At 50.2% G+C, this 27,180-nt stretch overlaps 1 protein-coding gene across 1 annotated transcript; it reads right to left on the bottom strand.

Moving 5' to 3' along the window:
* Nucleotides 1–13,300: 13,300 nt before the first annotated feature.
* Nucleotides 13,301–20,496, bottom strand: NKX1-1 (NK1 homeobox 1; the record flags this gene model as incomplete). Its single annotated transcript, XM_083738632.1, has 2 exons — nucleotides 13,301–14,673; nucleotides 19,992–20,496. The coding sequence occupies 2 exons, from the start codon at nucleotides 20,494–20,496 to the stop codon at nucleotides 13,838–13,840; spliced, it is 1,341 nt and encodes a 446-aa protein (XP_083594758.1). The 3' UTR covers nucleotides 13,301–13,837.
* Between the last annotated feature and the right edge of the window lie 6,684 nt (nucleotides 20,497–27,180).

Below are 27,180 nucleotides of genomic sequence, written 5' to 3'. Positions count from 1 at the left end.
CGTTATAAAATTATACGTATCCTTACATTGTCTATCTATCATGTTATCAACCAATAAATTTGTGTATGTTTATTGAAAACCTGCCAAGGAGTCTTGTTCATTTTGTTGTCTTTTTAGATGATTTGTAAAAAGTTCCCATTCTTCCTTAAAGTCACGGCTGTCCTTAGACCTGGGAGAAGAGACGCTGGAAGAAGACTGGAAGAAATTTAAGATTTATCTACAAAAATATTGTAAACTATTTGAATGTTAAGAAGGATGCTAGAATATAAACAATTGGGCACCATTAAGATAGAGGAAGTGATATATGAAGATAAGTTAAATTTAAGAAAAGACAAATTTTTGGAAAATTCTTTAAGTTATATTTAATTTTTTAAAGATTTGAATAAAGGATATCAAAAATTAGAGATATAATATTGGAAAATTAGATAATAAGAATGGAAATCAGGGGATAAATTTGCTGGAAAAAAATTCTTGGCTAGGAACGCAGGAGCGGGAGATGTGAGGGAGTCCAAAGAAGTTAAGAAGATTATGCTAAAAGATATGTTATATTGTATCGTTTATTGGAACTGTAACTAAATTAAAAAATTGTTAATAAATATATTATTAAAAATAAATAAATCACGGCTGTCCTTGTCCCACAGTTTGTATGTATGTTCAAACTGACTTGCCCTGGTGAACAGCCTGGCCACTGAATTCTGCAACAGCCAACGTTGCTGCCTTCAGAGGCAACCTCATATATAATGCGTTGGAGTAGTCTAATTTAAAAGTTAGGCTTTCTCCAGATAGGGGCATGGCTGGGCCACCAGTCAAAGCTGATGGAAGGAACTCTGCACCACTGAGACCACCTGAGCCTCAAATAAGCTACAAAGCCGTTCCTTCAGAGGGTGTGTAACCGCATAAAGAGCAGGCAACATCCCATCCATCTGCTCTAGGGCTCACATTCTTATCGGGATTGAGCTTCAGTTCATCGGCTCTCATCCAGTCCACTGAGGCAAGAAAATGTTCCAGTACTCCCACTGCCTCACCTGCAGATGTAAAGGAGAAATAGAGCTGAGTATCATCAGCATATTGCTGACTACGTACTCCAAACCTTTGGATAACTCCACTCAGTGGTTTCATGTAGATGCTAACAGCATAGGGGCTAAAATTGAATCCTGAGGAACCCCATGTTGAAGGCTCCACGGGGCTGAAGAACATTCCCCAAATATCGCCCTCTGGAAACGTCTGTCCAAGTAGGACTGCACCCACCCCCTAACTCAAACTTAAACCCAAAGACATGGAGGGACGCTATTGGCCATCTAAATTAGTGGAGAAAAAATAGTTCTAAGATGGCAGGCAATAAATGACTTTCTGAGCAGGTTTTCTTCCTGTTCATCTGATGCTTAGCTGCAACAACAGCAGTCTAAGGGCTTATACACACTTAACTTTCTTTAAAAAAAATGTTATTGAAACATTTTCATGGATGACAAAAGTGCATATAACACCTCTGTTTTCAATTCGTAAGAGTCCTTTCTACAGGTCAGTTACATTCAGTGTGAGACACTTTTGTGGAAGGCATTGTGAGGTTGGAGGGGAGATTATTATTATTATACATACATACATACATACATACATACATACATACATACCCCAGCCACTCTGGGCAGCTCCCAACAGAATATTAAAAACACGATAAAACATCAAACATTAAAAACTTCCTTAAACAGGGCTGCCTTCAGATGTCTTCTAAAAGTCAGATAGCTATTTCCTTGACATCTGATAGGAGGGCGTTCCACAGGGTGGGCGCCACCACCGAGAAGGCCCTCTGCCTGGTTCCCTGTAACCTCACTTCTCGCAGGGAGGAAACCGCCAGAAGGACCTCAGAGAGAGAAGTGGGGAGAGAGGAGTCAGGGATAATGATCTTTCATTCTTTTGCATAGTGTATGTGCAGAGTCTTTGTGTCAGCATCACGTGTATAGGTTCTTTCTTAATTTGCCCTCCTCTTCCCAGGCATGGTTCTGCACTTAAAAGCTCCCTGTCCCGGTGTTTGCCCTGAGTTTTCCCCATGAAACCTGCTCCTTTTTGCAGGGAAAGCTCCGGAATCGTCATTTTTAAAATGGAGGCGCTTGGAAACCGAGCTTTAAAGTGCTTTGAAAGAGTGGAGGAAATGTTAAGTGTGGATAAGGCCCTACAGTGTTCACAGCAGTTGAATTAAAGCCCCAGACATCTGGGTTTAAACTGCTAACATCACTTTTATCAGGTTGAGGTTTTTTCCTCACTTGTGCTGATATTTCTTTGCTGGTCTGTGTGAACCATGCTGTCCCGATGGACTTAATATACCGCCCTGCACTAATATTTCAGTCCAACTGGCTTCCATAATTAGTTTAATATTTAACTGTTTGGTCTTCCCCTTGCATTTTGACGGTGTCATTTAATAAAGGGATTAAAGTATTACCAGTGTCTCTCTGAGACTTCACTAAACAGCTATCAACTGGTAATGACCTCAAGTCGCTGCTGGAACAAGTGATGTTCACACCAGTGAAAACTAAGCTGAAAGTCTCCGGGTCTCATTACTAATCCCCTTGAGCTCATCAGTTCATCAGCCGTCATCAGCCCTTCTTCACCTGCTGTCGCTGGGAAAAAGCTCATTTAGGGTGAATCCTACCTTATAATCACTAGCCACTAGGGAAATTGGTCCCTGTTCACCAAGAGCCTTTAAGAACGCTCATCCTATCTCCACCAGCCATGAAGGTGCTAGCCCTTGGTGCAAATATACCACAGCTGTTTAATTGAGTGAAAGTTGTCAGTCAGCGTAGCCTGTGTAGCCTTCCTAATGTTGCAGGCTGCGACATTAGAACAGCTGAACTGGCACATCTAGAAAGCAATATGGTCTGAGAGGGAGAGGAGCGCAGACACAACCAACCAAGGTCCCCAGATTGGAGACCCCAGGTTCTGGCAGACAAACGGGGTAGCAGTTTGATTAGCCTGCCCAAACTACATCCCTTCCCTCCGACTTTTCCATATATTTCTTTTTTTATAATAATTTTTATTAGGTTTTTTTACACACAGTTTAACATTGTTCAATTCACCTTCAATATAATCATTTCTTACATTTTGACTTCCATCCTTTTGTCCGTGACACTCCTGTTGTAATCCTTTATCTGCTGCCATCACTACCATTTATTTTCTATTATATTGTGACTTACATAACAATCATTTATTTATTCTCCTTCCATTGCCTATAGTTCAAATCCTAGTCGCAATTTCATTGGACTGTATTTTTTTCTTAAACAGTCTGAAAAGAATCATCACTCTTCGACAAAATGTTCATCTTTTGGATCTCTTATTTTTGCTGTCAGCTTCTCCATCTCTGCATAGTTTGATAACTTTAAAATCCATTCTTCTTTAGTTTGAACTTATTCTTCTTTCCACTTCTGCGTATACGGGATTCTGGCTGCATAAGCTGGCATGATTCTGGCATGCATAAACAATTCAACCATTTTTTTTAGGACCTCTGCCCTTATAATCCCCCAAAGAAAAGCTTCAGGCATCTGGGGAATCCTTTTAAATTCATTATGTATCATTTCCCAGAAGCCTGTTGCTTTCTTTACAAGCCCTCTTTTCCATTATCTTTCTTGAAATGGCTAAAACTTCCTCAACTACATTGACTTACTCAAACGAAAGCAAAAAAACCAACAGTAACCATTTTCTGTAACTATCCAATCACTGAACGTCACTTTCAATCCCTTATTTGCATATGTGGACCTGAGTGAAAACTATCTACAGTATCCCCCTGCTGGCCCAGGGTGAGAACTTCAGTACATAACAGTGAAGAATACAGTCAAACATACAGCAAGTTGGTAAATTGTTTAGAATTAATTTCATCGGCTAGGTGTCTCCTACTGTCCATCTCAAGATTGTCCCAAGGTGAACCATGGCAAATAAAGTGCCTCTGGCTTGCAAGGAAATCCTCCCTGGAGCTCAGTGAGGATGTCCTCTCTGGGCTGTTGATAGAGTCTCCTCATGAGCCAGGGGGGTGCTCCCCGCTTCTGGGTTCCCAGCGCCGCACATATGTGCAGTCACGCACGGGTAGATGGTGTGCTAGTGGGCAGTTGTCTGTGTGGGAGGTAACATAAGCAGTCAAATACAACATTTCCTGTTTGCCTAGAGTGGACATGCAGGAGAATGTTGGTCCAGCCATTTGAACTTCCTGTTACACCTGGTCTGGAGCATCCTTCCTTTGCATGTGACCAGGTAGGTGGGCGTGACCCTTTCAGACCCCACAGAAGGTCCAGTCACACAGCCATCTCCCTCTCTTGAAGCCTTTTCTTCTCTTGGACAGCAACACAGGGATATACCCACATGGGGTACATCCACTCCTTCTACTTGCTTGTAACTTCAAGCCTAAAGCCCGCCTTTAGGGATCACACTGTGCTCTGATGGTGAGTAAACTTCTTATTGTTACTAATGAACAAGACTGTTGTGTCTTTATTAATTTATTAGGGAATCAAAGGGGTCTTACTGGGAATAATATAACTTTAGAGAGTCTAAGAAAGCCAGTGTGGTGTAGTGGTTAAGAGCGGTAGACTTGTAATCTGGGGAACCATGTTCGCTTCCCTGCTCCTCCACATGCAGCTGCTGGGTGACCTTGGGCCAGTCACACTTCTCTGAAGTCTCTCAGCCCCACTCACCTCACAGAGTGTTTGTTGTGGGGGAGGAAGGGAAAGGAGAATGTTGGCCGCTTTGAGACTCCTTCTGGTAGTGATAAAGTGGGATATCAAATCCAAACTCTTCTTCTAACGAATCTGCAACTAGCTGCCTGCTGTGTAAAAGGGGGAATGCACTCTGCTGTATGAATAAACTCACTAGCATGAGTTAGAAAGGATAGTATTTAATCAATATATCCTCTCCTGCTACCCACAACATTCCTGCAGTCTATATATATATATCTTTTTTATTGGAAGTGTTTTGTTGCCTAGTTTTATGCCATTTGCCCAATGGATGCTGGGGGCCACTAGGGATATTATATAACCGAAATATTAAAACTTTCCAAGCACATTCCAAGGTTCCGATTTGAACTAATCTCCACACACACACACACAAACACCCTTCAAATTCTTGCAGGACCACATTTGGTAAATGGTTGTTCCTGTATTGCAACTTCCTTTCTGAACACATCAACAGCTAGTATAACTGTAGATGCCATAACTGTCATAAAAAGAAAAGCAAAAGACAGAAATTATTTGTTGTGAGTTTGGTTGAGGAGTTCGTTTGCACAATACCCGAGTCCCTTCTCATTCCTGGACTCCTGGATTCAGCAAGTGTTAAAATCTAATGGAGGATCCCATTATTAAACTAGTTAGTCCAATTTCTTTGCGAGACAAAGTACTAAGTGGCCTAAGTACTGTTGTTAGCATTACTATAGAAGTTGATCTGTGCCAAAGTGCAATTGGGTGGGCTGCCTCCCTCACCTGGATGCTGCTTATAAATGCCATCTCCAACTCCTCAAAAGATTCCATCAATGGTGTCTCTGAAAAAAATTACACATCATTTGGGAAGAGAGGTGAACTAATGCCAGTGTACTGGAAGAAGCAAAGATCACCAGTGTCAAAGCAATGATTCTTCAACATCAACTTTGTTGGACTGGTCATGATGTGTGGATACCTGACTATTGTCTTCCAAAGCTACTACTCTACAGTGGTACCTCGGGTTACATACGCTTTAGGTTACATATGCTTCAGGTTACAGACTCCACTAACCCAGAAATAGTACCTCAGGTTAAGAACTTTGCTTCAGGATGAGAACAGAAATTGTGCACAGCGGCGCGGCGACAGCAGGAGGCCCCATTAGCTAAAGTGGAGCTTCAGGTTAAGAATAGTTTCAGGTTAAGAACGGACCTCCGGAACGAATTAAGTACGTAACCAGAGGTAACACTGTATTCCGAACTTAAAAATGGAAAGCGTAATGCTGGTGGTCAACAAAAGAGGTTTAAAGACTGTCTCAAGGCAAATCTTTAAAAATGTTGTATAAACACTGACAACTGGGAAACACTGGCCTGCAAGGGCTCCAGTTGGAGGACAGCATTTACCAAAGGTGTCATGGGCTTTGAAGACACTCAAACCCAGGACGCAAGGGAGAAACGTGCTAGGAGGAAGGCACGCTTGGCAAATCCACACTGCGATCAACTCCTGCCTGGAAATGTCCCCACTATGGAAGGATGTGTGGATCCAGAATTAGCTTCCACAGTCACCTACGAACTCACTGTTAAGTCCACATTAATGGAAAACAATCTTACTCAGCTACGAGTGACCGCCAAAGAAGAAAGAAGACTTTGAAGACAAAAAGCGGAGTGTGTGTGAGCTGAGCCAAAAGCAGGCAGAAGCTGGAAGTTATGTTGGAATTCAAAGCCATGGCAATGGGAGAAGCAAGACCTTTTCGGGAGCTAATGCTGTGAGCCGCTCCATCCTAGGCTCAGGTTGTAATGTACACAGTGTAAATAAACCATGTATCCTAAAGACACTACAGTCTCTGCTGTCCCACATTCCAAGGAAACCAAATATTGAGTAAGTGCCTGGAACCCCTGCAATTTCACACCACATGGAGACTGGGGTGGTGTGTGACAATATAGTTCCCTGTAACAAAATCCAGGGTTTCAAATGCCTGTCTATTCTCAATTCATTTTTTTCAAAAGTTGCTATGGTCGTTTTCTGGGGGATTCTGTAAGGATGTGAAGTTGCCAAAAGATAAAACTAACTAATTTCTATACGCGACAACAGCGGCAAGAATTTTGATTGCTAGCTATTGGAAAGAAGACAGCATCCCAACAAAAAGAGAATGTTTGGGGAAACTTTGCGATGACCTGGCACTAGCAAAACTGACGGATATAACAAGGAGAAAATCCAAAACTATGGTTGTGAAGCAATGGGAGTGTTTAAATGATTATTTACAAAACCAGGGCTCGACTATAAAAATCTGGTTGTGTTTAGAATAATCTTGTGCATAATATAAAAAATGCAAAGTGAGACATTAAGGAAATCCAAAGGGAAAATATGAAGAACAGAGGATTTGATGAATGGATTATTAAAAATGTGTGAGGCAAACGGTGGAAGTCTTTTAAAAAGCAACAACACTTTTTAAGGTAGATAAGGATGGGAAACGGCTATGTATAGTGAATACTTATCTACTTTTTAAAATTTTCACCTATGGTCCTTTTCTTTTACTTCTTTATTTTTTATTTGTTCTTTTTTTCTGATATCTTATCTTTCATTTCACTCCTTTATTGTGAATAACATTTTATAGAGGTATAAATAACGCTAAATTTGAAAAGAGGCAAAGTATTCTCTATTTTTTCCCCCTTGGTTATATGTATTTTCTTTTTCCTTTGTATATTCTTTTGTTGTAAGTATGTATGTTTTCTAATTTGTACTTAATAAAATATAAATTAATTTTAAAAAAAGAAAAATAAAGGATGTGAAGCTGCTGTATATTGTGTTGAGCTATTGCCTATTCTGACTGGCAACAGCTCTCCAGGTTTTTAGCACCCTCTGCTAATGTAAGATGCTTGTGATTTAAGAATCTAAGGTGCATGCAAGCCATGGGTTCTAGCTGATGTGGGATGTTGTTATAGCTATTTTTAATTTCATTTGAACTTCCCAGCAGCCTAACTTACCACGCGCAGGAAACTCCATGTATTAGCCTTCTCTCCCTGCACATTATGAATTTTGCTAGTCTCTGAATAGTTCAGATTATAGGCTATGAATCAATAGCAGGGAGCAGGCTCTTGTCACTCAAACTATCCAATAGTGGACATCTTCATGGGAGGGGATTTGGCAGGAAGCAGAAGTCAATACTGAGCAAGCCAACAGAATTCTCCATAAATGGGATCAATTGACTATATATCTAAATCTAATATAGTATCTAGAAGAGGGGGAGGGGGAGGCCTCATCTTGATAATGAAGGGGCTGTGGGCAAGTACCGTATTTTTTGCTCTAGAAGACTCACTTTTTCCCTCCTAAAAAGTAAGGGGAAATGTGTGTGCGTCTTATGGAGCGATTGCAGGCTGTTCTGGCTTCTGAGATTCAGAATATTTTTTTTCTTGTTTTCCTCCTCCCAAAACTTGGTGTGTCTTGTGGTCTGGTGCGTCTTATAGAGCGAAAAATACGGTACACATTTTCACGCCGGAGTAATAAAAGTTGTACCTGCTAAAATGCCCTCTTTGGACAACTAACAAAAAGATTGGCGTCTGTTGCCCTTTGGTTACCTGGAAATCGGGGGGGGGGGGAATCATGATTAGTAACTGCTTTTGCTAAATGTTGTTACTTACCCTTTTATCACTACTGCACATTTTCAAGGTCAGCTGACTAAAGGAACACCGTGGCTAGAGCTTTAGGCACACTTATTCAAGAGCAAGTCCCCCTTGTTGGTGCAATGTGAACAATGGGTTGAATTACACAGTGCTTGGTCTCGTGTCTGGAGTAGCACATCCCCCAAGTCTGGATGTTCTGAGATAAGGGTACCAGGTGCACTGGGTTACCATAGCAACAGAGCAAGGCATGACTCGCTGAGTCCTTCACATCCCCATTGGCTCAGGAATGTAGAGGCAGGTATAATAATCTTTTATTATGTCCTGTTGCATATCTATGTCCTGCCACTGCACTGTTGGCTTCTCAGGGTCTGACTCTGAATCTGTGAAAGTCAGAGGACCAGGCTGTGGGTTTTACACAGCAGCATAAACTAGCAGGGTGACAGTGTTAGCAGATCTCTCTGTATCTTTACTTCAAAGTCCTGAGGAACTGTATATCGTGTTCAGTTTTTGCCTTGTGTCTGGAAGCAATAAACACTTTGTTACTTCGTCACTTTGAACTGTGTGGGAGAGCCGTTTTCCCCTTAACTGGGGACTCTAGAAGAAGCAGTCTGCCGGGAGCAGGAAATCTCTGAAGTCTCTGCTGGGGCTCCACATCCTTTGCTGACGCATCACACTGGTTGAGGTGTGGTGAAGTATCAGCTGATTCTCACAAGCCACCAACACCCTGAACACACTAAGATTACCAAGTTAAGATGTACAGCTGAAAGGGTGTGTTATGTGGGATGTGAAACACAGAGCAGTCAAATACAACATTCCTAGAGTGGACATACAGTAAAAGGGGGGGGGTCTGGACCAGCCAGTCGGAACTTCCTGTTTCCTCCTCTGCCCAGGTGGGCATGACCTCACCTATGCAGGTAACAAAAGAACAACTTTCTCTCTGACTCCATTCCTCGAAGAAGCAACATCTTAGTCTGAGAGGCTTCCAGCCAAGAGAGGAAAAAGGAACTATCTCCTTATGGGATAGATTCCAGGTGTATATATTTTGTAACCCAAGTCTGCTTTCTGGGATCCATCTGTGAACAGAATGTGTGTGAGTAAACTCTTTTATACTTTTATACAAGGTGTCATGTCTAATCTTTTTAAGACGGAATAAAGGGGAATTACCAGGAAACTTATTTTAGAGGCTTAAACAAGCCTGGCAAGACGTTATCCACTGTACAAGTTTAAAAAGGGGAATGTTACTCTGCTAAATTATAGAACTTGTTAACACAAGTTGGGAAGGATATAATTAAACAATATATCCTCTCTTGCCTCCCTGAACATTTCCACACTTTACAGTTGCACTTTGATGGACACTCACCAGCTACATTTTCTGTGGCACTGGCAATGTTTTCTATTAGGGGTGTGTGGCTGCGGATAACTGTTGCACAGCATTGCAAAGGTCCATTGAGAAAACACACACACACACACTTCTGCAAAAGGTGCAGGGAAATGTAGGATAACCACAAACTTTTATCTCCCCTGCAGTGAAAAGTGAAGGTTTTGGGGAAAGTGTGTATTGAAAATGAGCATTAAAATAAATAATATAAAATAAATATGGTTCTGTCAGTTTTGGGGAGTAAAAAAGAAGGTAGCTCTTCCTTCCTAAGGATTCCATTCCACCTATCCGAGGTCGAAGGTTCAATACAGGTGAGAGGAAAGTGGCAAACCGGTTCTGCGGTGGAAAGGCACCAGCGCCAACAATAGTGAATAGTAGTTGGTTCACATGGAAATCTGTCGCAAGAGTAACCAAAAGAGTGCAGGGGAATAATAAAACGAGGAAAATCCTAAAATTAAAGGGCAGAAGCAGCTGAATAACTACAGGGTGATGAATTCACCATGTGGCTCAGGAGCAACCAATAAGTAGCATTACTGCAAAAAACAAACAACAACAAAACCCACTAATATTGATGAGATCTGAGCCTTAGTAGGAAAGGAGCCACTGCAGATCTAGGATTGGAGGTGGTAGCCTGGCAGGGATCCCCTTGGTGTTGCAGATCCTCTGGGGCTTGCACGTGTTGCAGGCACTTGCCCACAGCTAAAGGTAACACCAGAAAGGAGGTTTAAATTCCCAAGCAGCAGATGGGGACACTGTGCAGCAAGTCAAATCATAAGAACCCAGCCCAAATCTATCCCTCTAAAGCTCTTTCTTCTGTGGGACTTGGGATCCTCAGATAAAGGGTGGTATAGAAACATAATAAATAAAAACAGTTGGGTGCTGGTATTATGAGCAGATGAAGAACATTTACCAGCCCCTCTTTTCTGCCTTGGCTCTCATAGCTGCTACAGGGCGTAGAGAGGGGGGGCAGTCAGTTTGGACCTAGGAGTTGCTGAGGATACAAATACGCACACACACACACTTGAACTGGGGGGGGCTTACTTCTGAGTAGCCACGTAAAGGGTGGGATTCAGCTAAGGAGTCTTGTCAGCGGCTCAACGGGTCCTGCTGGGGCAGCAGCGCCCCCTCTCCTTCCCCAATCCCCCCCCAATTGGCTGCAGGGGGGTGGGAGAACCCCAGAACACTGCAAGGGGGAGGGGTATTATTATTATTATTATTATTATTATTATTATTATTATTATTGCCTTGGGCAAGATAAAGCGGCTAAGAAATTTAATAAATAATAAAATTTCAAGGCATGCCCCCTTGGTTTCAATGCATTGATGCGTCTGTTTGTAGGTTGCTTTGGGTTGTTTTGGGCAACATAAACGCGGGTGGCGCTGTGGGTTAAACCACAGAGCCTAAGACTTGCAGATCAGAAGGTTGGCGGTTCGAATCCCCACAACGGGATGAGCTCCCGTTGCTCGGTCCCTGCTCCTGCCAACCTAGCAGTTCGAAAGCACGTCAAAGTGCAAGTAGATAAATAGGTACCTCTCTGGCGGGAAGGTAAACGGTGTTTCCGTGCGCTGCTCTGGTTCGCCAGAAGCGGCTTAGTCATGCTGGCCACATAACCTGGAAACTGTACGCCGGCTCCCTTGGCCAATAAAGCAAGATGAGCGCCGCATCCCCAGAGTCGGCCACGACTGGACCTGATGGTCAGGGGTCCCTTTACCTTTACCTTTAAAATCACAAACAAACAGTTCCCACCCAGCGCTGACGACATAGCCCTTGGTGGAATTCCTCCTTCCATTATCCAGTCCTGCTGCCATCCTCCCTAATCAATGGCCACGCTGCCCGGCCTGGGGCCGATGCAACTTTGTATATAGTTTTTTGTTCCCTAGCCAGCCGCGTCTGAATATGTCAGTAGCAGAATTCTGCGTTTTATTAGCGGAATTCTTTGCCTTCCTTCGGCCTTAGCCCTCTTGGTCCCCTCGCCCCGTCACGCGCTCCTCCTGCTCCCTCTGGCGGCCCAGCGCGCCCAGCGCAGACCCAGCCAGCTGCGCGCCCCTCCTTCTTCTCCCTCTTGCTCCGTTTCCATTCTCAGCCGTCGAGGCCGTCTGCGCGAAGCTGTAATTTCTCTGTCAGAAATTATAACTTCCTCGCTCCTCAAGTGTCAGCGGTGGCAGCAAGAGGCTGTCAGAAATGCTCAGCGGAGGAAGCAAACGAGAGGAAGGAGCTAATGGGATTAGAAAGAAGTCGTTTAATTCTGTCACCGCGCGCCAAGGAAGGACCGTCCGTCCCCAAAGGAAGGCCCTGTCACCTGAACGCCAGGAGCCAGCAGGGACCCCTCGCCCGCTCCCTCCGGCCCCGGGGCCAGCAGGACTAACGCTGCCCAGCCGGCCCCCTGCATAACGCGGCGGGGTTTTGCGCCTCGCCAGCCGGAATCTTGCGCGCCGTCGAAAACGCGCCGGCAGCTGGAGGGCGCAGGAATGCAGCCTGCGAGAGACGTTTCCCCCCACTGCAAGCTAAAAACAACCGCACCTCGCAAGTCCAAAGGCTAACATTGCCAAACTGTGGGGATCGGGAAGGGAATGCAAAGTGCCCCCCTCGGCCTGGCTGCAAAACCTACTGACCTGGGTTGAACTCCGTCCTGCGCGCCTCCCGATGCGCCACAGAGCTTCGGAAGATAAGCCAAATATTTTCTGGCTTTTCATAAATAGCTTAAATGACAAATCATTATTATTGATAATATGCATCATCTCGTTTGACTTTTAAATTACACCGGCTACTGAGAGGGAAAGCGGAGTTTTTTGTTTTTTGTTTTTGGCGTGGTGGGGGTAAGAATGGGAAACGAAAAAGCTCCCGAAACGCAGCTTGTTTTAAGGAGGGGGGAACCAAATATTGGCTAAGAAGCCGATTACATATTTTATGTACACAAATAATGGCAGTATTGGTACATTTAAAAAAATACAACCACGACCGGTTTGTTACACTTATTTAATCCCAACACATTATATTCGCTGTCTTTGGAAACTACCAAGAGAAGAACCTTTACACGCACACACGAATTATTGGAGAGGGGCCGGGGAATAAACGACGGGAAATAACGTCCACACAGAAAAAAGTCTACATGCGGAATATGCTTCTCTCCAAACCAGAAACGCTGGAGGTGTTGGGGAAGACGCGGCAGCCTTCTCGGTGGGGCTTTGGGCTTATTTGAAAACTAGAAACATTAAAGGCAGCCGGATCCATGTACGGTTAAGCGGCCTGCACAGTTGCAATGGGAAAGCGGAGCGCGCGCCTTGAAATCTTCCGGCAATCACAAGGGGCGGGGGACTAAGAACTGCTTAACTTTGGCTGGATCGTGAGTGACCTAAATTATTTGCTTCTTCCGTCAGCGCCAACTAACTCTGGCGATGACCGCAGTGTTTTTTCTCTTTTTCTTTCTTTTTTTTTTTAAAAAAGGTTAAAAACAGTCGCTCAGGCAGAACAAAGTCGACTAAATCAATTCTTTATTGATTTAGATTTCCAGCAAAGTGCTTTCTATACCTTTTGGATCAATGTTTCCTGCGCACTTTACACACAAATTATAAAGTTAAAATTTGTATAACATCCAGAAATATACATAGTTGACTGATGTTACAAAAAAGCTTGTCTCTTTCTCCCTCGTTTGTTTTTTTTAAGCGCATTTCCGGTAAGACAGTCCCCTCGGTTTTCCATTTTTAAACTCCCTCCTCCCAGTTCCTCGTCCTTTTTTAAAAACAGCAACGCTGAAGTGCGTAAAAGCGCAGCGTCCCGAGGGCGGAGAGCGCCTCATTTCTTCGACGGCGCCTGGAAGGGACGCCGCGCCCCGATTCACCCTGAGAGTCTGCGGGGCAGAGGCATCTTGGACAAGGGGCGGTGGAGGAGGAGAAAGGGGACCCAGGCAAAGACGGGGCAGCGCGCATTATTTACATGGAGAGTTCGAGGCGGCCTCCTTCGGCCTCTGCCCAGTTTGTCCCGCAGCTCAGAGCAACGCGACGGCTGCCCGCAGGCGAGAATCGTCCGTGGACCAGGCGCCAGGGCACCTATCCTTTTCTCTCCGTCGGGTGGACGCGGGGACCGTAGGCCGAGGAGTGAGGCTGCCTCGGCCCGGCGCCGCGCAAGTCTCCTGCTCCGCAAGGGCTGGTGGCAGCAGCGGGGGCCCCGTCGGTCCCTCAGAGGTGCGGCGTGTAGAAGGCGGGCGCGCCGTAGGTTTGCGAGCCCAGCACGAAGGGCGAGAGGACGGCGGGGCTGGGCAGGAAGGGCAGCTGGGCTGCGCACACCAGCCCGCCGGCCGGGTGGCTGCCGTAGGCGCCCGGCGGGCCGTGCATGGCCAGGCCGTGGCCCCCCATGGGGGGCGAATGGCTGAGGGGGCTGAGCGCCCCGGGCAGGCCTCCACCGCCGCCCCCCACGCCGCCGCCGCCCGTCGGGGCGCTGGTGTCTGCGCCGGGGTTCTGCTTCTTCCACTTGGTGCGCCGGTTCTGGAACCAGATCTTGACCTGCGTCTCGGTGAGGCTGAGGGACAGCGCCAAGTTGAGTCGCTCGCACACCGACAGGTACCGCGTAGCCTTGAACTTGTTCTCCAGAGCCACCAACTGCTCGTACGTGAACGCTGTCCGCGCCCTGCGGGGCTTTCCGGACTTGGAATCCGAGCCCGGGCGCTTGCGCTTGGCTTTCCCCGACGGCGCGGACGCCGCCGCCGCTGCTTGCTGGCCCTGCGCCTGGGCCTGAGGCTGCGGCGGCTGCCCTCCGGAGGCGCCTCCGGGCTGCTGTGGCGCCGGGGGCGGCGGGTGAGCCCCGAGGTCGTCCGCTGCGAGGCTGCCGCCGCCTCCCGCCTCGAGGGCGCCCCCCTCGCTGTGGCTGCTGCTCTCCTCGCTGCACAGCTCCTCTTCCTCCTCGTCCTCTTCCTCCTCGTCCTCCTCTTCGTCGGGGGCTTCGCTGCCCGCGCAGGGGCTCCTCCGCTTGCTCGGATCCAGCTCGGCCTCCTCGCTCCGGTACAGCTCGCTGGTCTCTGCACATACAAGCGAAAGAGAGTGAGCCGGGCGGGCTCCTGCGGCCGTCCTCTCCCCTACCCCTCCACGCACAAAGCACACATACAGACCGGCTGGGCCCGGGGTGGCCGGCGCGGAGCCGGACCGGGTCCTTGCTCCCAGGACAACACGCCAGGCGCAGCCCGTCGAACACGGGAAAGGAGGAGACATTCCTTTGCCAGCCATTCCGCCTGGGGCACATTTCGCCACCCGCACAACCGAAGTCTCTCGGCTCTAGTTTGCTCACCCTATCCCTCCCCACATAAGTTCCTCAGACTACAGTTCTGCAAACATACGTGGACCTGCGGTTCTGCCCTAGTAGGGGTCAGAAATGTGTAGTTCAATAGCGAGGCGCGTCTACTTAGCCACTTTTCCATTATTCGTGATCCTGATGGTGGGCATTGGTGTCCGCACCGGGGAGGGGGCCGTCTCTCTTTTCCCCGCCTTACTCCAGATTCCCACTTTTCATTTAAAAGAGAAAGTTTCTAGTAGCCATTCTCATTTGTTTCGTGAGAAACTTGCCTCCCTGCCCGCCCTGCTCTCGGTGCTTTAAGAATTAAGTTGTATCAGGGACCGAGATTTAGAAAAGCAGAGCTAGCCAATGAAACAAACAGAAGACGAGACTCTTGCTTGGTCTTTTATAAAACCTTTTCTGCTGGTCTTCGCTGGTAGGGGAAAAAAAAACAAGATTGCAGGAAAACAATTCGGGGGTCTGGAGTTTTGGTTTAGCTTTGATTGGGGTAGTATTGTTTACCGATAAATTTATTCATAATAAAAGCGTGTCAGCCAAGGTAACAGCCAAGACGGGAGCTCATAATATTTCTAACTTGGGTCTTATTTCATACCCAAAAAATTGTGATTTTCTTCATTCTGTTAATACCAATGCGCATAAAATCCTCCACGTTTCTGCCATATTGCAGGGGACAGGAGGGTGCCTAAGAAATTGAGGGGTCTCGCCAGCGCTGCAAAGTAACCTAGTGTCGTTATACCCATTTTGCTGAAGTACTTTAGGACAGCCCTAAAGCATAGCCCCATGTTGTTAACCTGGTATTTGGGTCGAGTGCTTTTGTTGCGTTTTGTTTTAAAGATAAATGCAGTAGGCTGTGAAGTTGATTGTCAGAGCAATGCAATTAATAAAGGCTGGGAGGAAGTAAATGGAGTCAGGGAAATAATTCCGGTGGTCAGTGGTGAAAACGGACAGAGATTGGTCTGGACGCCATGTTCACCTGTAGGTGGGCAGCAGACCTGGAGAACCAGCTTATCAGAGACCAGATCTGTCCAGGCCTCACCGCTGAAGACCTGCTCTCTGATGCAAGTTAGCTTTGTCTATTTATTTTTAGTTTTTACTTCCTTCGCCCCCCTCAGAAAAATTACTGTGAATGCCCCCTTTACGCAAAGCAAGGAATGGTCGGTTGGTTGGTTGTAAGTCACTTTGGGTTACCGTGGGCAAGATAAAACTACTTCAAAATTATTATTATTATTATTATTATTATTATTATTATTATTAGTCCCACCCTCTGCACGCCTTACTCTCACTCCTTGTCCTCAACTTGCGGCCTTGAAAGTTCGGGGAGTGGCAGGTAAAGAAGAAGCAGAAGCGGGGCCCGGGTGTGAGGTCAGCTCGTCCAAGCCATCGGAGGGGCAACCGGGGAGGCCCGCTGGCCGGAGGCTCTGTTTGGAAAGGCGAAACCTGAGCGCGGCAGAGGCCTTGGGACGCGGCCTGAAGGTGGGTGGCGTCGCCTTTGAGCCCCGGGACCTATTTGTTGATTGCTCTGCCGCTGCAATTTAGGATAATGCTGGCGGGGAGAGGGAGGGGGCTGGCGGGGGGGGCGACACCAGGAGCTTCCTCCTTCGCGGCAGGAAGGAGGGTCTCATTGTTTTGGGGGTCTCATCGCGCGCGTCCAGAGCCATCCAGGGGGCCCGGGAGCGGGGGCCTGCGGGTAGCGCTGGGAAGCGCCCAGAGGACCCCCAGAAGGGGAGCCCAGGCCCAGGGGGAGGTTTCACTCCCCTGCTTTGAACCGCCAAACCACAAAACTCCGGGTCCCCCTTAAGTACCCAAAGCGCGCGTTCCCTGGCATGGCTTGGAGATGGGACCCCTGGGGCGACTTCCTAGGCTGCTGGCATCCTGCACTATAGACTTCAGGTCCTGTTCCCCTCAGCCCAGAAGATTATCAGTCGACGGAAAGAAGACGTTGTTTTGGCTTCCTAAAAGTACTGTACTGCCAGGAACGCGCGGATTCAACTTGGGGGACAAAACTCCAACTAAATAATACTTTTTTTTTTTTTTTAAAAAAAGGTTAATGATTAAAAAAATAATAAGCACGATCTCATTGGTCAAAGGATCGGAGCCCTTCGCTTTGCTGCCTTGCAGCCTGCGCAAATCGAAGCCAGAGAAGCCGGGAGCGGACCGCGGGGGAAGCCCGGAGAAAGGCTTCTCTCCAGCCAACTGAGCTGGGCGAATGGCCGGCACTCGATCCCGCAACACCCAGATTTCGTGGAAATAATGGCCCCCTCATTCCCTACTGCAAAGGACTTGTTGAAAGCAGGCAGAACACATGCAGTTTATGGCCTGATTTTTAAAAAGCTGGTTGTTGTTCTTTCTTTTTTTAAAAAAAAGGTCAGAAAGTGCCCTTGATCCGAATGGAGCCGGAGAAGCAAGCAGTACGTCGCTCACTCCCATCAAAGCTTTGTCTGTCCGTTATTTGCTTATTCCTTTTTTTGTTTTTGTTTTTGTTTTGGTTATCCCCTGGAAGAAGGATTTAATTGGACCAAATACTTGTATCGATTGCTAGAGCAGATCCAAACTTAATTAAACCAATTCTGTGTAATGTACAAAGCAGTTAGCGGTCACTTAATTTGTTTGGGGTTATATATTAATCGCCAATTAATGGGACTCGGGCGAGAGTCGGGCTCTTGCTGGTGCCCCCAGACCTCCCCAGTGTTTTGCTTTCGCCGAAGAGGCAAATGAGCGAAGAAGAAAATCTCACTTTTCGAAAGCGAGCAGCTCCCGGGTGGCAAAACGTGGCCTGGGGATGGTTTGTTTGTTTGGTTTTAAAAGCCTTAAATCGCCAAGACCCCCCCAAACTTCTCAGGGAAGTTCGCGCACTTAAATTATTGGAGGAAACATGAAATCCAGGATACAAGGCTTGGGCGTAAAATATACAGATTTCCCTCCTGTGCAATATCGACCTCCTTTAAACTAGAACTAATTGTACAGCGGATCTCAAATTTGGCTCGGTTTAAACGAATTTATAGAGAAATTGTTTTAACGCGGGCTGTTGCTGGATCCTCGCCGGACAAAAGAAACCGCAACCTCATTTCTGAAGTGGGGAGTTGTCGGACAATCGAGCTCTCCAAAGCTTGGCTTGTCGCCTCCCCGGGGAAAGGTGCAGAAACTCCGGCGCGCGTTCGGGAAATTTGAAGCTCAATGAAAGTTTAGGCAAACTGGTTTGGTTTTGCAAAGCGTTTGGACGTGCGCGGCATTTCTTGCGCGGGGGCAATTTCTTGCCACAAAACTGTATCCTTTCGGAGGCTTTCCGACTGCGCCCCAAAGTTTTGCCTAGAAGAAAAGTGCGAGCGCAGCAGTCTCGCCGATTGAGGTCCCCAAACTCCTCGAAGTCCCTCTCCTGCCCCACCACGCCCTTAGGATCTGGCCCCAGGAGTGGGGTACAGGCGGGCCCTGGCACTGAGAGTAGGACAGCTGGGCCTCCGCGCCTCCTGGCCAGGACTGTTTGGGACATCCGCGACCCCGAGCGACCCGAGGACACCTTTGGGCTCCCTGGCCAAACAGCTGGAAGCCGGAGTATCCCGGAGCGCGAGGCCCAAGAGTAGACGCAGGCCTTGGCGGCTGGGTGCGAACCGCGGGGCATGGAGTTGCGCGCCTACTGACTTTGCGCAGGCCTCCGGCGGCTCGCGCTTCCCGGGGATGTGGCCGGCTCTGCTGGCGGCAGAGACCAGCCCGGCTTCGGAGCGGAGCTTCTTCCAGCACCCCGGGGCCCCCGGTCCCACGCAGGCGTGTCCCAGCCAAGGAACCGGAGGGGAGCAAGGGCGAAGGAGGGGGCGTCGGGAGCCTAGCAGGGACGCGGGGAGGCAAAAGCAATCTGGCGCCCGGGTCGAACGCCCTTCCCGGTCGATAGGCAGCCCTAATAAGTGTAATAGGTTTTAATCGAGTAATTATCCGAATTTTGACCCTATAATTTAGATGTTAGGCGAGAGTTTGCAAGGTGCTTGAAAGAGATATGCACAATTCGATAATAGGATATCGACCCGCTCAGTCCTACACGCCACTCTGGGGCGATTTCCCCCATTATGCAGCCTCTTTACGCTGCTAAGCACATTTTACTTTAAATGTAATCGAAGGAATTTAATTGTTTTTCCAGAGATAACCAGCATTTTGTCACAATTAGTCTGATTTGTCCTTAAAAAAAGCTAAAGAGGGTGGGAGAGAGAGAAAATTGAATCTGTCGCCGGGAGCAAAAAGCCAGGTCTGTGCTTGTGTGTGTGTGTGTGTATTTTTTTTTTTTAAAGAACATCCCTGGACCTTAAAGGCACATTTTACCCCGAAAAAGGTTAACCTGGGGGACCAGAACTCGCGCAGGAACCGCGGCGGTTGCGGTTCTGAAGCAATTGGAGGGCTCTGGCAGGCTTCCCGCTAACGCCAGCCGCTCTCCAGTGGCCCAGGCGGTTGTCGCGGCTGCCTCCCCCTCAAAGGGGGCTTGGCTGCACGGTGCCATCTCTTGGGAACCTAGCCGGCCACCTGGAGTTGCAGGATGCTGCCTGGCTTGTCCGTTCCCTTCAGCCAAGAAAGCAGCGCGCAGAGTCTGCCCTGGCCTTAAAGCTTAGGCGCGCACAAAGCAGGCATCTTGCAGCGCTGGAGCGCCGGCCCGGGCCCCTTCCTCTCCTGCAAGAGAGATTCTCCAGGCCGAGGAAGGATGCTTCTTCCTCCTTTCCCAGGCTCCCTCTCCCTCTGCCTAGCATGGGAACCTGGAGGGCGAGTTCCCCACTTGGTGGCATTGCCTGGCACAAAACTTTGGGCGCGACTGACTGGGAAGAGTTCCGCCAAGCCCTCCCTTCTGCAGAGGGCCTCGGGGGCTTGCCCGCTCTCCTGAGCGCCTCTGCTCCCCTTGGCTGGCCCGCGACGACAGAGGAGCGCCTCCTGCGCGGAGACAGAAGTGGCGGACGGGCCGGCCGATGCAGGCGACTAGACGGGACCCACCGGGGTCCTCCCTGGCTGCTGCTGCTGCTGCTGCGGGGTGGGGGGGTTGCCAGGAAGGGGGCGAGGGCGGCCCGTGGTACTTACTGCGCAGGTCGGCCGCGGACTTTCTCCTGGCTGCCTGGAAGTCGTCAGCCAGAGCCTTGGCATCCGCGCCCGCCTCGTCCAGTTTCTCCTCGTTCACCAGCGTGTATTCTCCGCCGGCCGCGGCTTTGTAGAGCACGGCGCAGTGCCTGCGGCTCTTGCTGTTGAATTTGTTGGGGTCCAGGATGTCCAGTACCGAGAAGGAGGTGGTTCTGTGCACCACGGGCAAGGCGCCGCCCGCCCCTTCGGGCCCGGCCGTGTTGTTGGCGTTCTCGCTGCCCTGCCTGTCCCTGCTGACGGGACACGAGTAGACCGGCGGCAGGTCACTGCTGGGCGTCAGGCGCTGCTCCGCCGGCCCGTCCATGCTGTCCCCCCTCGGCCAGCTGCACGACCCGGGCTCCCCCAAGAGGCACTCCGGAGGGCTCGCCGCCGCCGCCACCGCCGCCGCCGCCGCTGCAGCCGGAATAAAGACGTCACCCACCTGAGCCTTGTCTCGCCTCACGTTCATGACTCCTCACAGAGCAGCCCTCCCCCCTCCACCGCCCTCCCCCTCCGGATGACTTCCTTCTGCAAACTTCGCCTGGAAACACCCCCTCCGGAGGAGGAGGAGGAGGAGGAACTTGGCAGGGAAAGCGAGGCGCGGAGAGTGTGTGCGCGCGTCTGTGCGCTCCGCTCCAAAAGGTCCCTGCGCTGCTGCGGCTTCTGACCCCCGCCCCTCCTCTCTGGGGGGCAGCCTAGACATTTATCCCACCCTCCTTTCCAGCAGGAGGGGGGGCCCGGCTTCGTTATGCATTCATATTTAGCACCCGGTGGTAATTGGCTGCAAATTAATCCCTTGCCCAGAACGGCCAGCAACCTTCGTCCCAGAGGAGCGCGCAGGAGGGTGGAGAGGGGGCGGCCGGGAGGGTGAAGGATAGCGGGGCTGCCGGAGATATACTTCGCTGTCAGCTCGGTTTCAGCGCCCTCCACTCATCTGGAAAGCATCTAAATAGCCTTATTTGGCGAGGTGGGAGGAGAAGGAGGCGCTCGCTTTGAAATAATTGCGGGATCCACCGAAACGCCGCGCTTGGGGGCTCAGCGACTGGAGAGGCTGCTTTCCACCCCGAGGCGCAAATTGCGCGCAAAAGTCACTCGCCCCTACTCCCACGATGGGGCTTTACCGTCGCCGCCCTCCAGATCCGCCAATAAGTAGCAGCACTTACTCACGAACAAGGACACACTGACGTTCAGAAGAACCACAGATACATGAGAAGCTCGGGACCTTTTCACAGGAGGGTGGAGGGACGCCAAACGGATTATCCGGCTCTCTTAGCGCAAGGAAACCCCTCGAATTCCACATTCAGGTTCCCCTCCTGACCCTGTTCTGGAATTAGTGGGAGAGGAAATTGCCCAGGAGCAGTGAGCCGGAGCAGGATAGACCTGGGATGCCAAGATCTCCTGCAGAGCATTGTGGGGAGGGCGGCGGGATTAGAACTCCCCACCCAATAATTTGCACTTCAGCTGGAACATACAATAAAAAGAACAGGACTTTTCAGCCCATGGGGGGGGGTAGTAGGGGGAAATGCAATTTCCTTTGCTATCTGGAAATTTCTGCAATTTGCTTCTTTGAGGGCCTTAATTCTGTTCTTGTTTTGGATGTCTAGATCACGGCGGCTTGAATTACCTGCCAAAAGAAAGGCCGGGGCTAGAGACAGAATAAACGAAAAATTAGGGGGGTGGTTTTTTTCCCCTTTTCTTTTTTTTTCTTTTTTGCCTTTGAGTCTAGTGACACATACAAGGGCAGGTCTTTTGCAATTACCGCGAGCAATGATCCTTTGGAAAGCAGAAATTAAAACTTGGAAGGAATAATGGGTAAAGCAATCAGCTGTAATTTTGGTCAGCTCGGACATGATTAGCCCATCAGTGGGCCGGGCCCAGGGGAGTCCTTGCAGGCAGGAGAGCGGGCGCGGCGCGGCTCTTTCTGGACACTTCGCTCGCCGGGTATCCGAGGGAGGCCTTTCTTCTTTTTTACTTGGAGCCCCCCCACCCCCGGCTCAAGAAGTGTCCTTTAGGACTTAGTAATATTTAGGACGCGTGGGGGAAACTCGTCCCGCATGATCTACATCCACCCCTCTTAGACATCTTGGCCACTTTGGGCCAGCAATTAATTGCGCATTAATCCGACGCAAAACCCCCCAGGGGAAGAACCAACGCCGGATTTCTGTCTTTGCTGACAGGCCCCAAAGGGACCTTCTCGAAGCGGGGAGCCGCCTCCTGGGCCTCCTGCCTCCACCTCTCTCCCCCCCCCCCCCAGCCTGGCAGGAGGAAGGAGCCGGGCGCGCGCAAGGAAGGCCTTCCATTGCTCCTAATCACAATTGATTGTCAATTAGAGGCTCATTTGCGCAATCTCCATCCATCTGCCATCTCCGGTTATCTGTTCTCGGGAAAGTTGGCGCTGATTCTGGGGGCCTCGACGAGCTGTGGCAGGCAATAATATCTCCGTTCTTGCTCGGGCCGGGTCTCAGCCTCATCCCCGGCCACAGGCGGGGCAGGAGCCAGGCGGCCACAACCTTTTCCTTTCCGTTTCTCGGAGGCAGGAGGGGAAGGGGGCCAAGGCAGCCCGAAGCAGGGACAAGACTCTCCCGCTCTCCCCCCGCTTGCGCGGTATGGGCGGTCGCAGGTGGCACCGGATCAGAGGGTCCCTGGCTTGGGGGCGCTCCTCTCGGACATCCCTTTCCCGCAGGCCCGTCTGGCCCCGGAAGGCAACCCCAGCTGCCCCCCCCCCCTCGGCCTCTTGGGCGAGGCAGCAGCTTGTCTTGTCCCTGAGCTGCCTTAGGAGCGATGCCCTCGGGGGGCGCCGCGTTGTAAGGCAAGTGGGTGAGAGACCTCGGCACCTCCGGGGAAAAGAAACTGCGGCAACCGAGGGGGCTCTTGGCCGAGCTCGTGGGACTCGCGGGTGCCCCGGGGCTTTTCAAGCGAGGCCCAGCCGTGCGTCAGCCGGCCACCGGGCCCTCGACAACCGCTTGGTTCTCTGCCCCGAGGGCTGCCCAAGCGACGGGAGACCGAAAGTCTCTCCATGCCCCTTCCGCCGACCCGCTCCCCCTCCCCGCAGCCGGTTCCGCGTCCCGCTCCGGAGTTTCAGCGCCAAACTTCCTTTTTAATTAGATCTTCCCAAGTCCAGTCAACAAATGAACCTTTTCTTTTCCTCCATTCATCATCGCCCTGTAGCGGCGCAGGCAGATCTCAGGGTAATTAAGGACATTTATCGTGGTGGTAAAACAGTTTAGCAGCCCTTGTTATATTGGGAAGGTCACTTTGATGGATTTACACGGGGTGGGGGGAAACTGGGCAGGAGGGGGGGTGTGCTCATCCCCCCTCCTCCGCGCCTCCGAGCCGCGAGCATTGATCAGAAACGTGTGCCGAGAGCACGAAAAGGTCATCGCGGGGGAAGGAGAAAGGCGCCCAGGCCCCGGGCTGGGGGTACCGAGAAGCCAGGCTCCGGCCGAGGGGGGGGTTGTCCTGCGCGCCCTGTACCCCAAGGTGCTCAGAGGGTGGGAGACGCGGGCGAGGAGGGAAGGCGTCTCTTCCCAAACCGGCCAATTAATGAATGAATGAATTTAAACCCGTGCCTTCAACGCTATTTCCGACGGGAAAAGACGCGAGCACCCGTCGCGCGTTGGCCCTTTGTCCTGTCTCGGCTGCACTTATTTGGAGCGCCGCGTAAAGAAGCGATTCTCTTTCTTCCTCGAGGCCGCCATCATTTCCCGAGAGCGCAGCGACGGCCAATATGATGAGGACTGGGTACTGCCAAGAGGAGCACAGCCAGGCGGGTCATTTTGCCCCAGAGGAACCACCAGACGCTTTCAGTTCTGCTTGAACTCCCCCCGCCCCCAACACACACTTTGCAAAACGCAGAGACCTTTCTACTGTTGAAAGCAGAAAGACAAGCAGCTTTTGGTTAAAGAGCATCGCTTGTAGCCTATGGCACGCGGGGGCTGCCCCGTTTTTATTCTGGCCACTCACTCGGGGTAGCTTCAACCGGAGGAGCGGCCGGTTGCAACGCGGAGCTGAGCTTGTCAGTTCTTTGGTACAACTCCCGTGCTGCAATTAGAATTGGAGAGTTGGGTGGGACCCTGAGGGTCATGTAGCCCAACCCCCGTCAGCGCAGGAATCTCAGCTAAAGCACCCATGGCAGAGGGCCATCCAACCTCTGCGTAAAAACCTCCAAGGAAGGAGACTCCACAACCTCCCGAGGGAGTCCGCTCCTCTGTCAAACAGCTCGAAGTATCTGCCCCTGAGAGGACATAGCCTTGCTTTCTTTATCCCTGACTTTCATTCCCTTTCAGGCATCATTGTGCTGAGTTATAATAGACTGGTAGCTCCTAGGGGGCAGGGACCATTTTTGGGGCACTTTGAAAATCTCCAGGCACAGTGATGTAACCATGATTGCTTGGGCCAGATCCAAGACTTTCGGTTAAACAACGTTTCAATCCTGAGAGTCTTTCCTCAGGGAAAACGAATCTGAAACGGAGCGAATGAAAGAACAGCAAGCTGCTGCTGTCCAGCACCGGTCCTAATCGCAAACCTGAATATTATTGTTCTTCCATTGGCTTTGCTGCTGATTCACTTCCCCCGAGGAAGGAATTTCGTGTTGGAAACGCGTCGGGAATTGAGAGCAAAAAATTTAAGCTGCGTCCGTTTGGTATCTGCTTGCCTCGTGGTTCCACACTCCCCCCTTTCGTAAATACGCAAGCTAGCCCGGCCCCCTAGGCAGTCTCTAAATAGACTGGCTTGGAAATGACTTTGCTCTTCTGCGTTTGGGGAGGATCGAGTGCCTTTGAAAAGCAGCACCGTCCCGGGACACCACAGGCAAACCTCTGCGCGTGCAAGGAGTTAAACTTTTCGTGGGTACTTTTCCATTCTGGAGAGGGGAGGAGTCCCCACCTCGCTGAATCCCAGACACTTTGTGGCTCAAGATAGAGAATGAGGTCTGGCTACTGGAGCTTTTTTTTTAATTGCTCGCAGGTTCTTATAAAACTCTCAGCAGTGGCAAAACCAGCTGATTTCTCCTGGTCCCCACTTTTGCCCCCGCGAATTAGGGCACAGGCCTTCGCTCCGGACATAATATATATATTAACTTGGCGCACAAGGAGATGAGCTCCATGTTGTTTGGGTTTCTGCCACTTCCTGAAATGACGCGAGCAGAGATTGTTTTCACGATAAAGGTTAGAAATTATTTAAATTGCTAATCAAGCCCCAGTCAAAGAGACATTAATTCTCCCCAACAAATGGAATGGGGGGTAGGTGGGAGGGAAAAGGAGGCTACGGAGCTGATCTTGCCCTCTATCAATACATTGTCAGCTCTTCATCCTGGAAGATTTAAAAGCTCAGGGGATTTTCAGGTTAGGCTAGTAATGAGCTTAATTGAGGTTAATGCTTCCTGCACATCTCCTTGATTATTAAATTAATATTATCACACGCATGAATCATAATTAGAAGTTTAAATAATGCTCTGGGAAATCCTCCGAGGGCCTATTAAAACGGGGGTATCCCCCCCCTTCTCGCTGGTTTCCCGTGGAAAGAGGCGCGCACTGGCAGCTGGGGTTGCAGGATCCAGGGGTGCTGCGCTCGGGGATGGGGGCCTGGGAACCTCGCGCGCGCGCAGAAGGATCTCTTCCCCGCCAGCCCACCCTCGCGGACCCTGCTAGTGCCTGCTTCTCCCATGACGTCTCGGCTCAGCTCCTCTTCCGTGGTTGATCACCCCTGTACCAGAATCCTGCTTAATGTCCCCCCTCCTCTGTTGATCGGACCTCACACCTGATCTCTCCAGTCCCCGGAGTTGAAAAGACCACAGTATTAATATAAATGTTGTTGCCATGCACTGACGCCGTCGGAATGATTTCGTCTCCTGCCCCCCTGACTTCTGTAGGATCCCCTCCCCTCGTAACTCATCTCGACCCGGGTAGATCCCTCAGAGAGGCCAGGCTGCCTCTCCGAAATCTGTCCCTGTTTGGGCGCAGGGATCCTTGGAAGACGCCTTTGCGCCAGCGCCTTCCCCCAAGGAGCGGCGCTCGCCTCGGCCCGGTGGAGTCCTCGGGGGCTCAGCTCGGAGTCTGCTCTGACCCTGCATAACGCCTCCCCCCCCCAATCTTAACAAACCCAAAGCCCCCCAAGGGCCTCGATAGGGGAACTGCGCGTTTTGCCTTTCCAAACGAAAGGAAAACAGGAGTTGTGCAGTTAGAGGTGCGCCAGCCCCGCTTGGCTACTGTAGTTTCTTCCTCTCCAAGGCCCAGATCCTAAACTCAAAGGGAGCCCGCGCAAACAGAAGCCCCGCCAGCCCGGCGAAGTGACCGGCTGAGCCCGAGGGGAGGCGCCGCGCAGCCGGGAGCCCCGAGCGGACTGGCGTGCGCGCTTGCCCGGCAGCCGGCAGCCGCGCAGGGGACGGCGAGAGCCGCTGCCTGGCTGCCGCCTCCCCTCGGGGAGCGAGAGGGAGGTTCCCCCTCTTCTTGCTTTAAATAAAACCGGGCCGATCTCGAAATAAAACAAAAGAGGCCAAAATTAGCCGCCGGGACCATTCGTAACGCTCGCCTTTTTGTCAGGGAGCGAGCGCGCGGGGAGAATCAGATGGCTTTTCCCTGCCACAACTATCTCTTTTCTCCCCCTCTATTTATTTTCCTCTCGGTTGCTGCAACATATTGAAGGGGGAGAAAAAGGAAACATTAAGATCAACCGGGAGCTCTGCCGACGGTTTAACGATTTCAAATGAGCGTTGACTCGGGTGAAAATCTGACAATTACCCATCAGGATGGCAGATGATGGTTAAAATTACCAGGAATCAATATTCTCACCGGGTGTCCCAGCCTGATAAGAGAGACCAAGACAATGTTGACTATTAAAGTCGACAGCTTGAGATATTACACTATTAGTTATGCTATTTTTAATAATCTATAATATTTGGGCTATAATTAATTAATTATACGGGTCAGATAATATCTGGGGCTGGAATTAGGTCTGAAAGGTCTATTAAGGTTGGTAATGAGAAAGGAGAAATCTAATCTAAGGACGAGGAGCCGTGAAGGAACAAATAGACAACCGACTTCAGCTAGACAGAGCGGGAGAGATGGGATGGCGCAGACCCGGAGCGCGCGGCTGCCTGGACCAGAAGCGCCCTGCGCCCGCCGGGGACGCCGCAGCTCCGGCTGCTTTTGCCTAA

The sequence above is a fragment of the Podarcis gaigeae genome, assembly GCF_964106915.1.
Source record: "Podarcis gaigeae genome assembly, chromosome: 5".
Classification (NCBI taxonomy): Eukaryota; Metazoa; Chordata; class Lepidosauria; order Squamata; family Lacertidae; genus Podarcis; species Podarcis gaigeae.
The sequence above is the reverse complement of the archived record's forward strand: the minus strand, read 5'-3'. Positions and strand labels throughout refer to the sequence as shown.